Source organism: Pistacia vera, unplaced genomic scaffold (assembly GCF_008641045.1).
Source record: "Pistacia vera cultivar Batoury unplaced genomic scaffold, PisVer_v2 Contig51, whole genome shotgun sequence".
Taxonomy (NCBI): Eukaryota; Viridiplantae; Streptophyta; class Magnoliopsida; order Sapindales; family Anacardiaceae; genus Pistacia; species Pistacia vera.
In genome coordinates this window covers 1,662,886-1,675,773 of record NW_022196346.1, presented here as the reverse complement: position 1 = coordinate 1,675,773, position 12,888 = coordinate 1,662,886, and the positions used below count along the sequence as shown (strand labels likewise).

Genomic DNA, 12,888 nt, shown 5'->3' with positions numbered 1-12,888 from the left:
CACCTCAACTCTATATCTATTTTTTAAAATCATAAAAAAAGGATATATCACTTTGGGATGAAAATTTTCATTAATTTTTGCAACTTACAAGCAATTTCGTGAAATTTGTGAATGCGAAATTGATTGATAGCAGATAGCTCCTTAGGATACGAAGCCAAATTAAAGTTATACTAAAGATAATCGTTGAATTAATTTGTACACGTGGTGGGACTTATATGAGTAGAAAAATAATTGTTATGTGCTAGCTTTTTCAAAAATAATTGAATGGTGATGATGCATTGATGAAGTACAAATCGTTGAGATCAAGAGCCACTGTGTACTTACAATTTCGCTTTCAAGTGGCTAAAACTGTGCTTACATAAACTGACTGAAACATCAGAAAATTGTCAATTTAACTCCAAATTGCACCAAACTTTCAGAAAATGGTGAATTTATTATCTATGTGAGATGGAATACATAAACTGTATAACATATTCACAAAATTATCAAGTCAGCGTACGCTTTTAAGACTGAAATATAAGACAATCTTGCAATGTTATTCTATGACGATAAACAAGCTACAACAGCTAGGGATCTTACCATGAAACAATTATTTCTGATTCTATTTTCATCATCTGAGACAACTTCAAGAGTATTTCGCAAAGAAGTTGCTCTATAATCAGTATCGGTTCTCTATTTTTCGAGAAAGAGGACATTCATCAATTTCTATCTTTAACTTTGTCATTTAACGAAGTTGGTTTGACAAATACTTCAATTTGGGGCAAAATTAAAGGAATGACATCTTACCCAAAGGAAGAAGGTGCTCACATTCTACTAGTTAATGACAGCACCCAATCCCATCATTTTTTTTTTTTATTTTAAAATTTCTTGTGAAAAAAAATCCTAAACTTTTTATGTTTTAAATAACTAAATATTGCTTGAATTTCGAAATAAAGATTGTGTCCTTTAGGTAATTTTTATAGGTTGGAATTTTTTAATTAATTTGTATTAAGTCATGAAGAAGTGACTAGTAATTGTATGTCGACTATGTCTCGATAGATACAAGTAAAGGTGAAAATGTAGTTTTTAATTTTGTTTTCTGTAAATATTAAAAGATCATAAAGTTTGAGTGAAATTAGTTATCTTAAGAATATCATAAAATAGTACAAGTTTTTGTCATGTAAACTTCTATGTAAATGTATATGAAATTATTTTGATTCAAATACTTTATCTAAATGAGTTTTAATTCTTTGACGCTCATAGATATTCAGTTTGCTCTTTTCTTAGTTCGTTCGTTGTATGACTAAAAGGCTTTTTTTTCCTCTTTTTTTTTTTTTTTTTTTAAATCTTTAAAGTCTAAATGTAAATAATTTTAATAGATTAAGATGTTTTAGGTTTGTTTGTTTTTTTTTTAACTTATGTCTTATTTATCATATATATATAAGTAAAAACTAAAATATTTGGTTTTTATCTAAATACAAAAACATCTTAATCAATAATAATTTTTTTTTTTGTCAACAATATCCCTATTTAATTATATAATTCCAATTTCAACAAAACCCTTATAAATTATGTATTTTTGGTCTTCTTTTAACTTTTTTTTTTTAGATATTACCGTAAACAATTAGTTATTTATATTTATATAATTTTTTTATTTCATATGTTTGATAATTTTAAAAAATAAAATTAAAACATGTAAAATATAAAATTACGTTATATTTAATAAGGATAAATGTGTCAAAACACCATATTTGTTTGATATGTTTGATAATTTTTATTTTTATTTTTTATTTTTTTACTTATGAGGTAGGGGTATTTAAGTCTTTTTACCTATTATTAAATTATAGTAAATAGCAGTATGATTTAAAATTCATAACATATTGCTCACTATTATTTTAGGGGTATTATTGTCATTTACTTCCATACACTACAACAAAAATGGCCTATGGTAACATGTAAAAAGTGTTACCGTAGGTAATTCGTAGCATTTATAAGGATGTTATGATAGCCCATGTTACTAAAAATCAGACATTGGTAACACTTTTTGCATGTTACTAATCATTTCAATAACTTTCACAAAATGCTGTTGTTAAGTATATTGTAGCATTTATTCGTAGTTACGAATGAGTTTTGGTAACACTGCATAAATGCTGTAAATAAGTTTTCTATAACATTTTTAACCTATTACAGTTTAATTTTCTGTAACATTATGAAAATGCTATAAATAAGTTTTCTGTAACATTCTTAACCTGTTACAGTTTAGTTTTCTATAACATTCTCAAAATGCTATAAATAAGTTTTCTGTAACTTTCTTAACATGTTACAGTTTAGTTTTCTATAACATTCTCAAAATACTATAAATAAGTTTTCTATAACTTTCTTAATCTGTTTCAGTTTCGTTTTCTGTAACATCTCAAAATGCTATAAATAAGTTTTTTGTAACATTCTTAACCTGTTACAGTTTGATAGATTGATTAAACCCTAAAACCTTTTGCCCTAATCACAACGAGAAGAAGATTGAGAAGAACAAAGCAATTAGACGAATTCCAACAAGAAGAAGATTGAGAAGAAAAGAGCAATTAGAAGATTGATTGAGAAGATTTGAGAAGAAGGGCAAAATGGGTTTTCAGCAGCAAGGTTTTGTAGCAAAATGGGTGGGAAATCCTTTTTCTAGGGAAACAAACAAGGGTTAAGAAAAGAAAAGGCAAACTCTGGAACTCAAATTAAAGAATTACCTTCGATGCAAATGAGGGTATTAGCTAGGAAATTTTGGGAAATTTTGAGTTGGTGGTATTAAGTGTTATTTTGCCGGTTAATATTTGGGTATATGTAAATTTGTTTGATCCCTACATGAATGAAAAGTGACAAAATAAACCCAAAATAATATGATTTGACCCCTAAACAATAAAAAATGAGACAAAATCAACCTCATTTCATGTTGGTAGGAATGATATTTTTTTTCCCGGTAAATAATTGGGTTTATGGTAACACTTATAAAATGTTACTGTATTTTGATTATATGGTAACATTATAAAAAAGCTACTATATTATTAGGTCTATTGTAACACTTTAAAAACGCTACTGTAGTTCCTATATTAGTAACATTTTACAAAAAAAAAAGTTACCATTGATATAAAATGTGTTACAAAAAGTTAAAGTGTTACATATGAAAATTGTTATTGTAACATTTTAACATTAAGTATTATCATATATAGTCTACAGTAACACTTTAAGGAAAAGTGCTGCTGTCCAGTGTTACCGTAGGTCATTTTTGTTGTAGTGGTATGCCTATCCTTCTTGCACATTTCTCCTTTGTACCGCTTATCTTCTTCATCCATATTTCTTCTCCAAATCTGTTCAGATAATTGGAATAACACTTCTTCTTCTTCCTCTTCATGCGGATAGTGTTTTGATGGTACGCGTTCATTCTATATATATAATCCATTAAATAATCAAAATTTAAGCACAAATTCAAATAAAAAACAAAAAATACAAATCAGTGGGCAACTTTTGGGAGCTCAGAATTAGTGCCATACTAAAAGGATGTTACAAATTGCAAATGCTAGATGGTTCCGATCTTGGATATCTAGATGTGTATATAAATGTCAGTAAATTAATGTCAATTCACATTAACTTCTCCTCATTCTTCATTCTTTTACACTTAATATTTCCACTTTTTAGGTGCGGTGCTGCAGTTGATCACACGTTATGGAAGCTGATGTGGGCAGTCATAATAGTTTCCTGGGCATTTTTTATCCCAATGACAGCTTGTATGCCAATGACGACCTTACTGGTCGGGAGAAGGAGACATTCAAGCGACTCGCTTCAGAAGAGTGCCGTTTTGCTTTTGCCGACCATGTAAGTCATTACTAATAAGAACGTTTTGATATTTGATTATATGAAATAATATTTTACATATAATAGTTTAGTCTGCTATCGAGTGCTGTTGATTGTGAGGTATGCTACGGATCCGCCACTTGCGACACAAGGCGGAGATGGAGAGTCGACCAGTGATGGTCAACTGATAATGCTTTATATGCATGGTGTGGAACCATCTGAAGATGATTACGACTTGTCTAAGATATAGCAATGGAAAGTTGAGAGGACGGTAAGAAGTTCTTTGATCCACAGACTTTATCACGTCAATATTATGATAAAGTTTCTTTCTTAATCTTTTAAACTTTTTTGATTAATTTAGGTTGATGGTAAACTATTCGATGATATTGTAATTGTCGATGGCTGCGCAAGCTGCGTTAATGGTGATAATTCTTCTACTAATGTTGCTGTCGATGATGATCCTGACAACAGTGACAATGGTGGTAAAAAACAGAATGAAAATGGTATAAAAATGCTCATGCTGAAGTCAAAAACAGAGTGAGAATGTTATGAAAATTCTCTTGCTAGGAGAGTCATAAACAAAGGATAATGTTATGAAAATTCTCTTGCTAGGAGAGTCATAAACAGAGGATAATGTTATGAAGATGGTTGCGGAATTGTTCATTCAATCAAATTAAATACTTGATCAATAGTCATCATTCAAATATGGCATTATTAATATTTGGCTGAGATGAGGGCATTAATTTTCTTTGATATCTTGTAGAAAATCTACTGATTTTTTTTTTTTTAACTCCTTTGTTTCTTCTCTGTTTCATGAGGAGGAGCAAGTGGAATAATAATGAATGAAGGAATTTCTAAAAATTGAGGAGAAAAATCCACGAAAAACCCATTTGTAAGAGCTTTATAGCTAGTATCGAAACAATGAAAAGTTTCAACTTCAATTCAACTTAAAATTCCATTGAGATTAATTCATTGGTGTCTATACATCTTTCTTTGTCGAATGTGTTAATCAACCCAAAAGAAGCAAGAAATTTCAATTCAATATCCGATTCATTCTTGCGTAACTAAGAAGGAACCTCGCTTCCAACAATTCATTTTCTTTCTTGAGTGAATATATGCAGAAAATTAAAGATCAATGACACCCAAATTTTTACGTGGAAAACCTCCCCGATGTGAGGAGTAAAAACCACGGACCGTAGTCCAATTAAAGTCTTTCACTATCACCAAAAATGGGAATACAAAGTCTTCTCTAGTGCAAACTAGAGGCATACAAACATCATAAACTTAACAAATCCAACACCAACAATCTCAGCAAAAACAGGAACAAAATATCACAATTTATGGAGAGAATAATCCCAAAAGACACAAAAACTGCATTTTCGGGGTCTATCCACAATTAACTGCCTTACAGTGCTTGGATTTCAATCTCCACTGTTCAGAATGTAGAGCTGTGTCTCATGAACAACATATCCAAAACTCAGAACAATCAGACGGCAATCGAGCTCCATATCACGATTCGATGATATCCATCTACATGCTTTACCACCACTCTCTGGATTTAAATCATTGCAAGACCAGGTTCCTGTCTATGTAGTAGATGCTGTTTCAGAAGTTCCCAGTAAACAGAGTGATGAAAATTTGATAAAATAAAGGGGTTGGCATTGCGAAAGTAACTCACCGAAAAATAAACATTCAATTTGACTGGGCACATCTTGTTGTCATATGGTATATATCTCCTTCAGAAGATACCTTGTGTTCATGAGATAACATGACAGAAGAATAATTTAAACTTGGATTTTAAGCAAAACAGTTTTTTGCTACTTTGGAAACATGATCTGAAATATGTCTACCGAAATGCAGACAGGAAATGGATTTTTCCTTAAAAACAAAGGACTTGAAAGCTTCATTCTTTACAGGAAATAGAAGAATATGACTAACTAATAAAACTTATAGAGCTAGTTTATTGTCATATATAACAGTGATTTCTCATAAAAGGAAGATTCAAGATCATTATTCATCAATATGTAGTACAACATTAAAAACGAAGTACCTATGCAAAAGGATTCTGCCAAATAATCATTCATAGGACTCTTCATAAAGACAACGCTTGTTGATGACAGTTAGGCTGAAATTCCGGGCTGATATGCTTAATTGGATAACACCTTAGGTGCATCCACAAAAGGCTGAACATATATAATCAGTGAAAAACTAGAAAGAAGATGATAGAATCCAAAAAGATTAAAATATGTTTCTATTTCCAATGAGCAATATGAAATTTCATTCAAAAATTTCTCTACTAGTAAATTAAAATAACAACTAACTACTTTAACTACTTCTCTTACCTGCTTGCAATTCTCCTATCTCATTCATTCTTTTGGACTCCATGGTCTGCTAGACTATAACATCATGACCGCAATTCACATAAATAACAGAATACGTATGAATATCTAAAGCATAGGTATTCTTAAAGCGAAATTGACTGTCCCTGACTATGAGCAAAACAATTGAAAGATGAAATACCTACACATGGTCAGGAAGTCATCGACAAGTCTTTTAATGCAGTCAGAACTCCAGATGTGAAATTTAGGGTTAAGATGCATTGATAACTTGTTGATTGCATTTATAGTTGCCGAAGAAATACAACGACTAATGATTTCAACAAATTTGGACTAGGCTGTCTTAATTTAATCTATAGCATGCAGCAATTAGAGAGAGAGGAAGGCTTAGCCACAGTTACAGAACCAACACCTAAACATATAATAAAGCAATAGCCAGTGAACACCTATAGAGACTATGCATTTCTCCAAATAAAATAAACCAGCACTTGCATAAGCTTATAAAGAGGAAAAACCAACATGTCTTTAATGAAGAATTTGCCAAATTTGAGCCAATATTCAACCACTTCTTGGTTTCATGACACCATTTAAGCAGTATCTGTAAGTTAATGATCCCTCTTCAGCAAATATTAATCACCACAAATTAATGGTAAGATGCATTGTTTTCTCTTTAAAATGTAATTGTTATCTTATCTTCAATATACATCAAACTTCTTGATGACATACAACATCAATGTGGTCAAATTGAATAGTTAATTTTCAAGAGCATCCCGTCACCATGATGTAACTTTATAGGTGACAACCAAAAAGTGACTGGATAAGTCTTCAGAACAAACATTTTCTGTTTTCCAGATTAAAGATTGTTGCTTAGATTAGAAATGACAGCTAAACCATAAACAAATGACAAAGAAAGTACCTGTTGGACAGACATCGTTGAGTAGACAAAAGAAAAAGAGAGCTAATTCTACCAAGCTTGTGTGGTTCACTATTGTTTGAAATTGATTCTTGAAGAAAATCATTATATGTTGAACTTGCTTTACTGCATCAAGTGTGAGATATCAAAAAAGTTTCAATAATAGGAGAAAAGCCTTCTGATAACTTAATAACAAAAAGATATATGGAACAAACCATCATCAACATAAAAGAATTCTGCTTACTGGAAAAGAAGGATATGGCTATCATACTCCGCAGAAATGTCAGCAATAAGTGACACCATCTAATCACTTGTTCTATTTTGTCTTTCATTTTCCAAACAGCTAAATCAGTCAACAAATCAATTAACTACTCCTCTAACATTTAATTGTGATATGTAGGAACAATAACAAAAATGTACAAAGATTTAAATGCTGGTTATAGAAAATACCATTAGCCCAATTACTTAGACATCACCCTTAAGAAAACCATGCATAAATAGTTAATGGAGCTTCGTCACACTGCTTGCATGAGATCCGAAAACAGAACATAGCATGAGATAATTTCCAAAGGATAATAATGAAAGGAATGATGGCATCACGATAAAAGAAACGTAATATGCTGTTAATGGAACTCCAAATGTGCATCTCAACATGTTCAATTTCCCCAGAAAATAATAAAGGACGGTAATAAAACTTGGATTTCATATATAACAAACCTGTGCATCTCAACATGTTCAATTTTCCCAGAAAAGGAAAATAACTCCTTTATATCTTGCTCGGATGCACCTAATGAAACATTGCTCACTTTCACTGTTCTTATCTGTCATGACAAAGAACATCACAAAGGCAAACCTGTCAATGAATGCACATATAATTATAAATGTTAACACTGAAACTACAAATACAGAATATGGGTCAATATGTTGTTAATGCATTACCACTTGTACAACATGAACGCAACTAGCACAAAATAACTACATTAAAAAAATATAAACATTCAAAGGACCAGCTTAATTTTATTAATCATGGACCATCCACTAAGAGAACAGCTGTATTGCCATTTTTTAAGGCCTACTAAGCCACAATTATACAAAAAACATGTTTCAGCAGTGTTACTGCCATCCCAGTAACATAGTATGCTCAATGTCTTATTTCTTCATTTGTATCATGATTTGAGTAATCCAATTCAATCAGTTTACTCATGCTTTGATCACCATATGCAAACTATAGACTTCCAATTGATTTTTTTTCTAATAAATATTTCATTTTCCAGATTCATTTTAAAAAAATGATAATAATAAAAAAGAGAGCACATCTACATTTACATACCATGCAAAACCCAGAGAAAGAAACAGAACATGGTGAATGACAAACTAACTATACATTTCAAGATTAAAGTACAAGTCACAGGATAATTAATTTCAAATAAATTTTAAAAAATAAAATAAAATGAGAAGAAACTAGGACACCCGGTTTGGAACCGGTTTAAAAACCCAGATTAAATGATATTAACATGGTATCTGATGGGTTTAATTGATATTTACCATAAGAATATGATGAAACGACAGCATTTGCGGTTTACCTTTAGGGTTTTCATTCGAATTCCAAGTAGCATAATGCCATGAGGAGTGAGACTAAATTTTGAAGAGAGACTTCCGGAGTGAAATAATTTCATAATTATCTTCATCGATTAAAATTGATTATTGAGTAACATTTTGACTTTATGTTGCTTTTATTATTTATTCAAGAAGTTATAAAAATATTAACACTAAAGAATCTCTTCCAAAATTTATTCATCATAAAAATGAAGCTAATCGGTTAAGGAGAGAAAAAATTACCCGTGAATTGATCACGATTGTAGCATTTTTATAAATTGCATTGCATTCTGATTCCAGCATATCATGTACGTGGCCCAGAAATAGAGTTGGGAGAGTCTGATAACTGGCCCAACTAATTCTTTACAAGGGCCCAGTAATAATTTATCCTCTGTTTATGGGATCAAAACATAATACCATTCTTGGTTGAAAACAAAACAAAACAAAACTTTAGTATGAGATAACTTTAAATTAAAAAAAAAATGGAGTTAAAATTATCAAAATTCTCTTAAAAACAGGATGTAAGACCAGATTATGAAGTTATAAAATATTGCCTAAATTTATTCATCCTAAAAATGAAGCTAACCGGTAAGGAGAGAAGAAATTACCTGTGGATTGATCAAGATTGTCCCTTTGAAGAATCAAAGTTGAAGTTAAGACTTGGAGATGGTGGTCAAAACTGGAGGAGGTGATGGTGAGCTATCAATTTACTTAAGTTCTTCACTCTAAGAGAAACCCTGCATTGGTTCAAATCCTATTATTTTGAGTAGAAAAAATGAAAAACATAAAATATTAATTCAAACTCATCCTTAAATTACAAGCTTTGTATTAAGAGTATAATTCGATTCTTAAAGACGATTAAAGATTACGAAATGGGGATTGATAATTACGGTATTAAATATTAAAAGATCTCAGTTATTCCCAAAAGAAAAATTAAAAAAATAATGATGAAGAGAGGAAATTACCTGTGGTTTAAAGAAAAATTAGTGTTGAAGTTGATAATTTGAGAGAACTTAATCAGTATCAGGCGAGGATGATAATCAGCTATTGGTCTCCGTTCTTAAGAGAAGAGGACAATAACTAATTTCCTTCTTCAACCTTGTCATTTGATAAAGGTGGTTTGGTAGAAACTTCAATTTGGGGCAGGAATGAACTACCAAGGTCTGAAGAGATGGCATGACTGTAATGTCTTCATCTCCCCTCTTTGTAATCTCGTAATTCCATTCTTCCCATTCTTGCATCTCCCATAAGCGTAGAAATTTCAATTTGGGAAACACAATAATTGATAAAGATGATGAAGTGGCACCACTCTCTATTCCCAAAAACTCATTACCCACTCTTTTCACACTCTTCATTCCATCTATCCCAAGAACTTCAAGGGACGACAACTTACCCAAAGGAGGTAGATGCTCAAAGTTTATACAATCATAAAGATTTAACTTTCTCAAATTGGTCAATGACATCATCCAATTAGGGAAAATAGTGTTGCCTCCATAATTTCTTAGCCTTAATATCTCTAAATTTGGAGGTGGTTGCAACTCCTCAAGAAGTTCTTGATTTTGCTCCGCATTCATCCTCCCCTTAAAGCCCACCCTCAAATAACGCAATTTTTTCTTATTGTTTAATTCTATTCCCTTAACCTCATCCACATCTCTCAAATTTCCCAACCCTTCCATGCGAAGTTCTCGAAGGGGATTGAATTTTTTTAGACATTCAATAGAACATGCTTCACTACCATAACTGCCCTCACTTATAACAAATCTTCTTATTGTTCGTAGACCAGTTAATCTCTCCAAACTTTTTGGCATGTAACTAATACTATTAGTCCCCCAATTTAACAAATGTCTCAAGTTGATTAAGTTTCCCATCCCTTGTGGTAGTTTTGTGAGACTCTCACATAAAGTGATGTCTAAGGTTTGTAAATTATATAACCCACACAATGTCTCAGGCAATTCTTTTATGTCATAATTCGCAGACAAATCAAGGTACTTCAAGTGTTTTAATTTTTTTATTTCCACAGGAATTTCTTTAATTGAGCAGTCATTCAAAGATAATGACCTTAGACATGTAAACTGATCAACTAATTTGGACAAAACTATCTGAGGGTCAGTATTGTAATTACAATCAACCACAATGCTACGTAGAAAAGTATTTCTAGAATAAATAGAGCTAGGAAAGGAGGCATCACCTTGAATCTTTATCATTGAATGTCTAACTTTACCATAAGAAGATACTAATTCAATTTCTCGTGTACCATCAACCTTTATTGTATAGCATTCATTTTGGGTAAGAAATTGAGCAAAATCATGTACTATATCATGCATCTTGCAAGAACGTATATCAATATCATCTTCCTTTTTTTGAAAATCTTGGAAGAAAGAACGCATTGCTAAAATTTCGAAATACTCTTCGCCAACTAACTCCATATCCTTATTTGCGTCTGACCTTAAATAACCTTGTGCCATCCATAACTTGATCAATACATCTTTTTGTATTACATAATCCTTTGGAAAAATAGCACAATATGAGAAACATTTCTTCAAGATAGAGGACAAATCATAGTAGCTAAATAATAGAGGTGGAAAAATCCTCTGTTCTAGCTCTTTTAATTCCCATATTTCACTATTTAAGACATTTTCCCACTCTTCAAATTTTCTTTTAAAGCGTAAAAGACTACCTAAAGTCTTTACAGCAAGAGGCAAACCTTTACACTTTTTAACAATTTTTTTACCGATTTCTTCGAACTCTCTATTGGTTTTTCCAGAAAATGCAAGTTGACAAAACAAGGACCAACTTTCCTCCTCAGGAAGTATCCCTAGTGAGATTATGTTGCTGGTTCCAATGGCATTTGCAACATTCTCCTTACGTGTGGTCACTAAAATTCTACTTTCTAGAGATTTACACTTGAGAGTATTTTTTAAACTTTCCCAATTTTCAGGATTTTCAGTCCATACATCATCTAAGACAAGAAGAAACTTCTTTCCTTCAATTTGTTGACCTATGTTTTGCGTTAAAGTTTCTAATCCAACTAATTGAGATGGATTGTTTGTGAGAGATTCAAGGATTACTTTTGCAATCCTAAGCTCATCAAAAGGCTCAGAAACACACACCCATATTTTTTTATCAAAATGGTTGTTCACCTTTTCATCATTAAAAGCTAATCGAGCAAGAGTTGTCTTGCCGATTCCTCCCATTCCAACTATAGAGATTATGGGGAGGACTTGTTGTTGACTACTTTGACTCAAGAGTAAATCAACTAATGAATTCTTATCTTTAACTCTTCCTCGAACCTCTGTGAAATCAATAGCAGAGGTAGTGATTTGTCGTTCTACTTCTTTGTTACCTTTGGTGATTGATCTAAAGTTGAACCTCTCTCTCTCCACAGCAATAATATCAAGTTTTCTATCAAGATCTTTTATCCTGATGCCAATGTCATAACGCATAACCAATGGCCTACAACCGAGATAGTGAAGAATGAAGGCACGTACCTTTTTCAGAGGATTAGAAGCATCTTCAGCTTTCTTAATCTTCAATTTCTGAAGCTTGGTGTTCCACTCATCCAACACATCGTCAATGTCATAAGACACGTCTTTCAGCTTGGCTAACCAAACTCTCACAGCGTTCTCCTTCACCTGTCGGTTCTCAGCATCAGCAAGCAGAGCTTGAATGGACAAGAAGTTGCTTTGAAGCTTCTCAACTTCTCGCTCAGCACCTGCAATAAGACTTATCCCTTCTTCCGCCTGTTGACGAATGATTGAAGCAAATTGTTCCAACACAATCTCCACAAGCGCTTCAGCCATATTGAAAGATGTAACGTAATTGATGAAAACAGAGATTGAGAAATTGAAATGGTTGGTGTGTTTATTTTGTGGTAATTGATCAATTTTTATAGTCAGAGAAAGACCTGAACAATACAAACATGTGACAGGTAAGACTATAGTAACTCTCCTTGCACCCTCCTATCAATATAATCTTCTAACACCTAAAATTAATCAAATCCTTCCTTTAATTGTCCTTCAAAATATCCCTCCGCGCCGTTAATTAAGAATGCAAAAATATCTCCTAATCAATGATTTGATTACGCGTATTAGGTGAAACCTAATTAATCTAAAAATTGAAATCAGAAGATGAGAATGTGGATGCGTATATGTAAACATTACACCCAATCAAAAACTAGTCAATGTTGAGTAGGAACTGACTCAGCTTTACCTGGATATCACATCTTAT

At 32.0% G+C, this 12,888-nt stretch overlaps 1 protein-coding gene across 15 annotated transcripts; it reads right to left on the bottom strand.

The window, feature by feature from the left end:
* Positions 1-4,963: 4,963 nt before the first annotated feature.
* Positions 4,964-12,549, bottom strand: LOC116106082 (putative disease resistance protein RGA3). 15 transcript variants are annotated; one of them, XM_031392446.1, is made up of 8 exons: positions 9,627-12,549; positions 9,270-9,398; positions 8,905-9,082; positions 7,069-7,886; positions 6,159-6,212; positions 5,867-5,999; positions 5,495-5,565; positions 4,964-5,402 (listed from the first exon to the last, which is right to left on the bottom strand). In XM_031392446.1, the coding sequence occupies exon 1, from the start codon at positions 12,459-12,461 to the stop codon at positions 9,702-9,704; it is 2,760 nt and encodes a 919-aa protein (XP_031248306.1). In that variant the 5' UTR covers positions 12,462-12,549; the 3' UTR covers positions 4,964-5,402; positions 5,495-5,565; positions 5,867-5,999; positions 6,159-6,212; positions 7,069-7,886; positions 8,905-9,082; positions 9,270-9,398; positions 9,627-9,701. The 15 variants fall into 15 exon arrangements, 14 of the variants coding, with proteins under 14 accessions (XP_031248306.1, XP_031248304.1, XP_031248305.1 ...); XM_031392444.1 differs by having other exon boundaries at positions 6,159-7,886; XM_031392445.1 differs by having other exon boundaries at positions 5,867-6,212.
* Between the last annotated feature and the right edge of the window lie 339 nt (positions 12,550-12,888).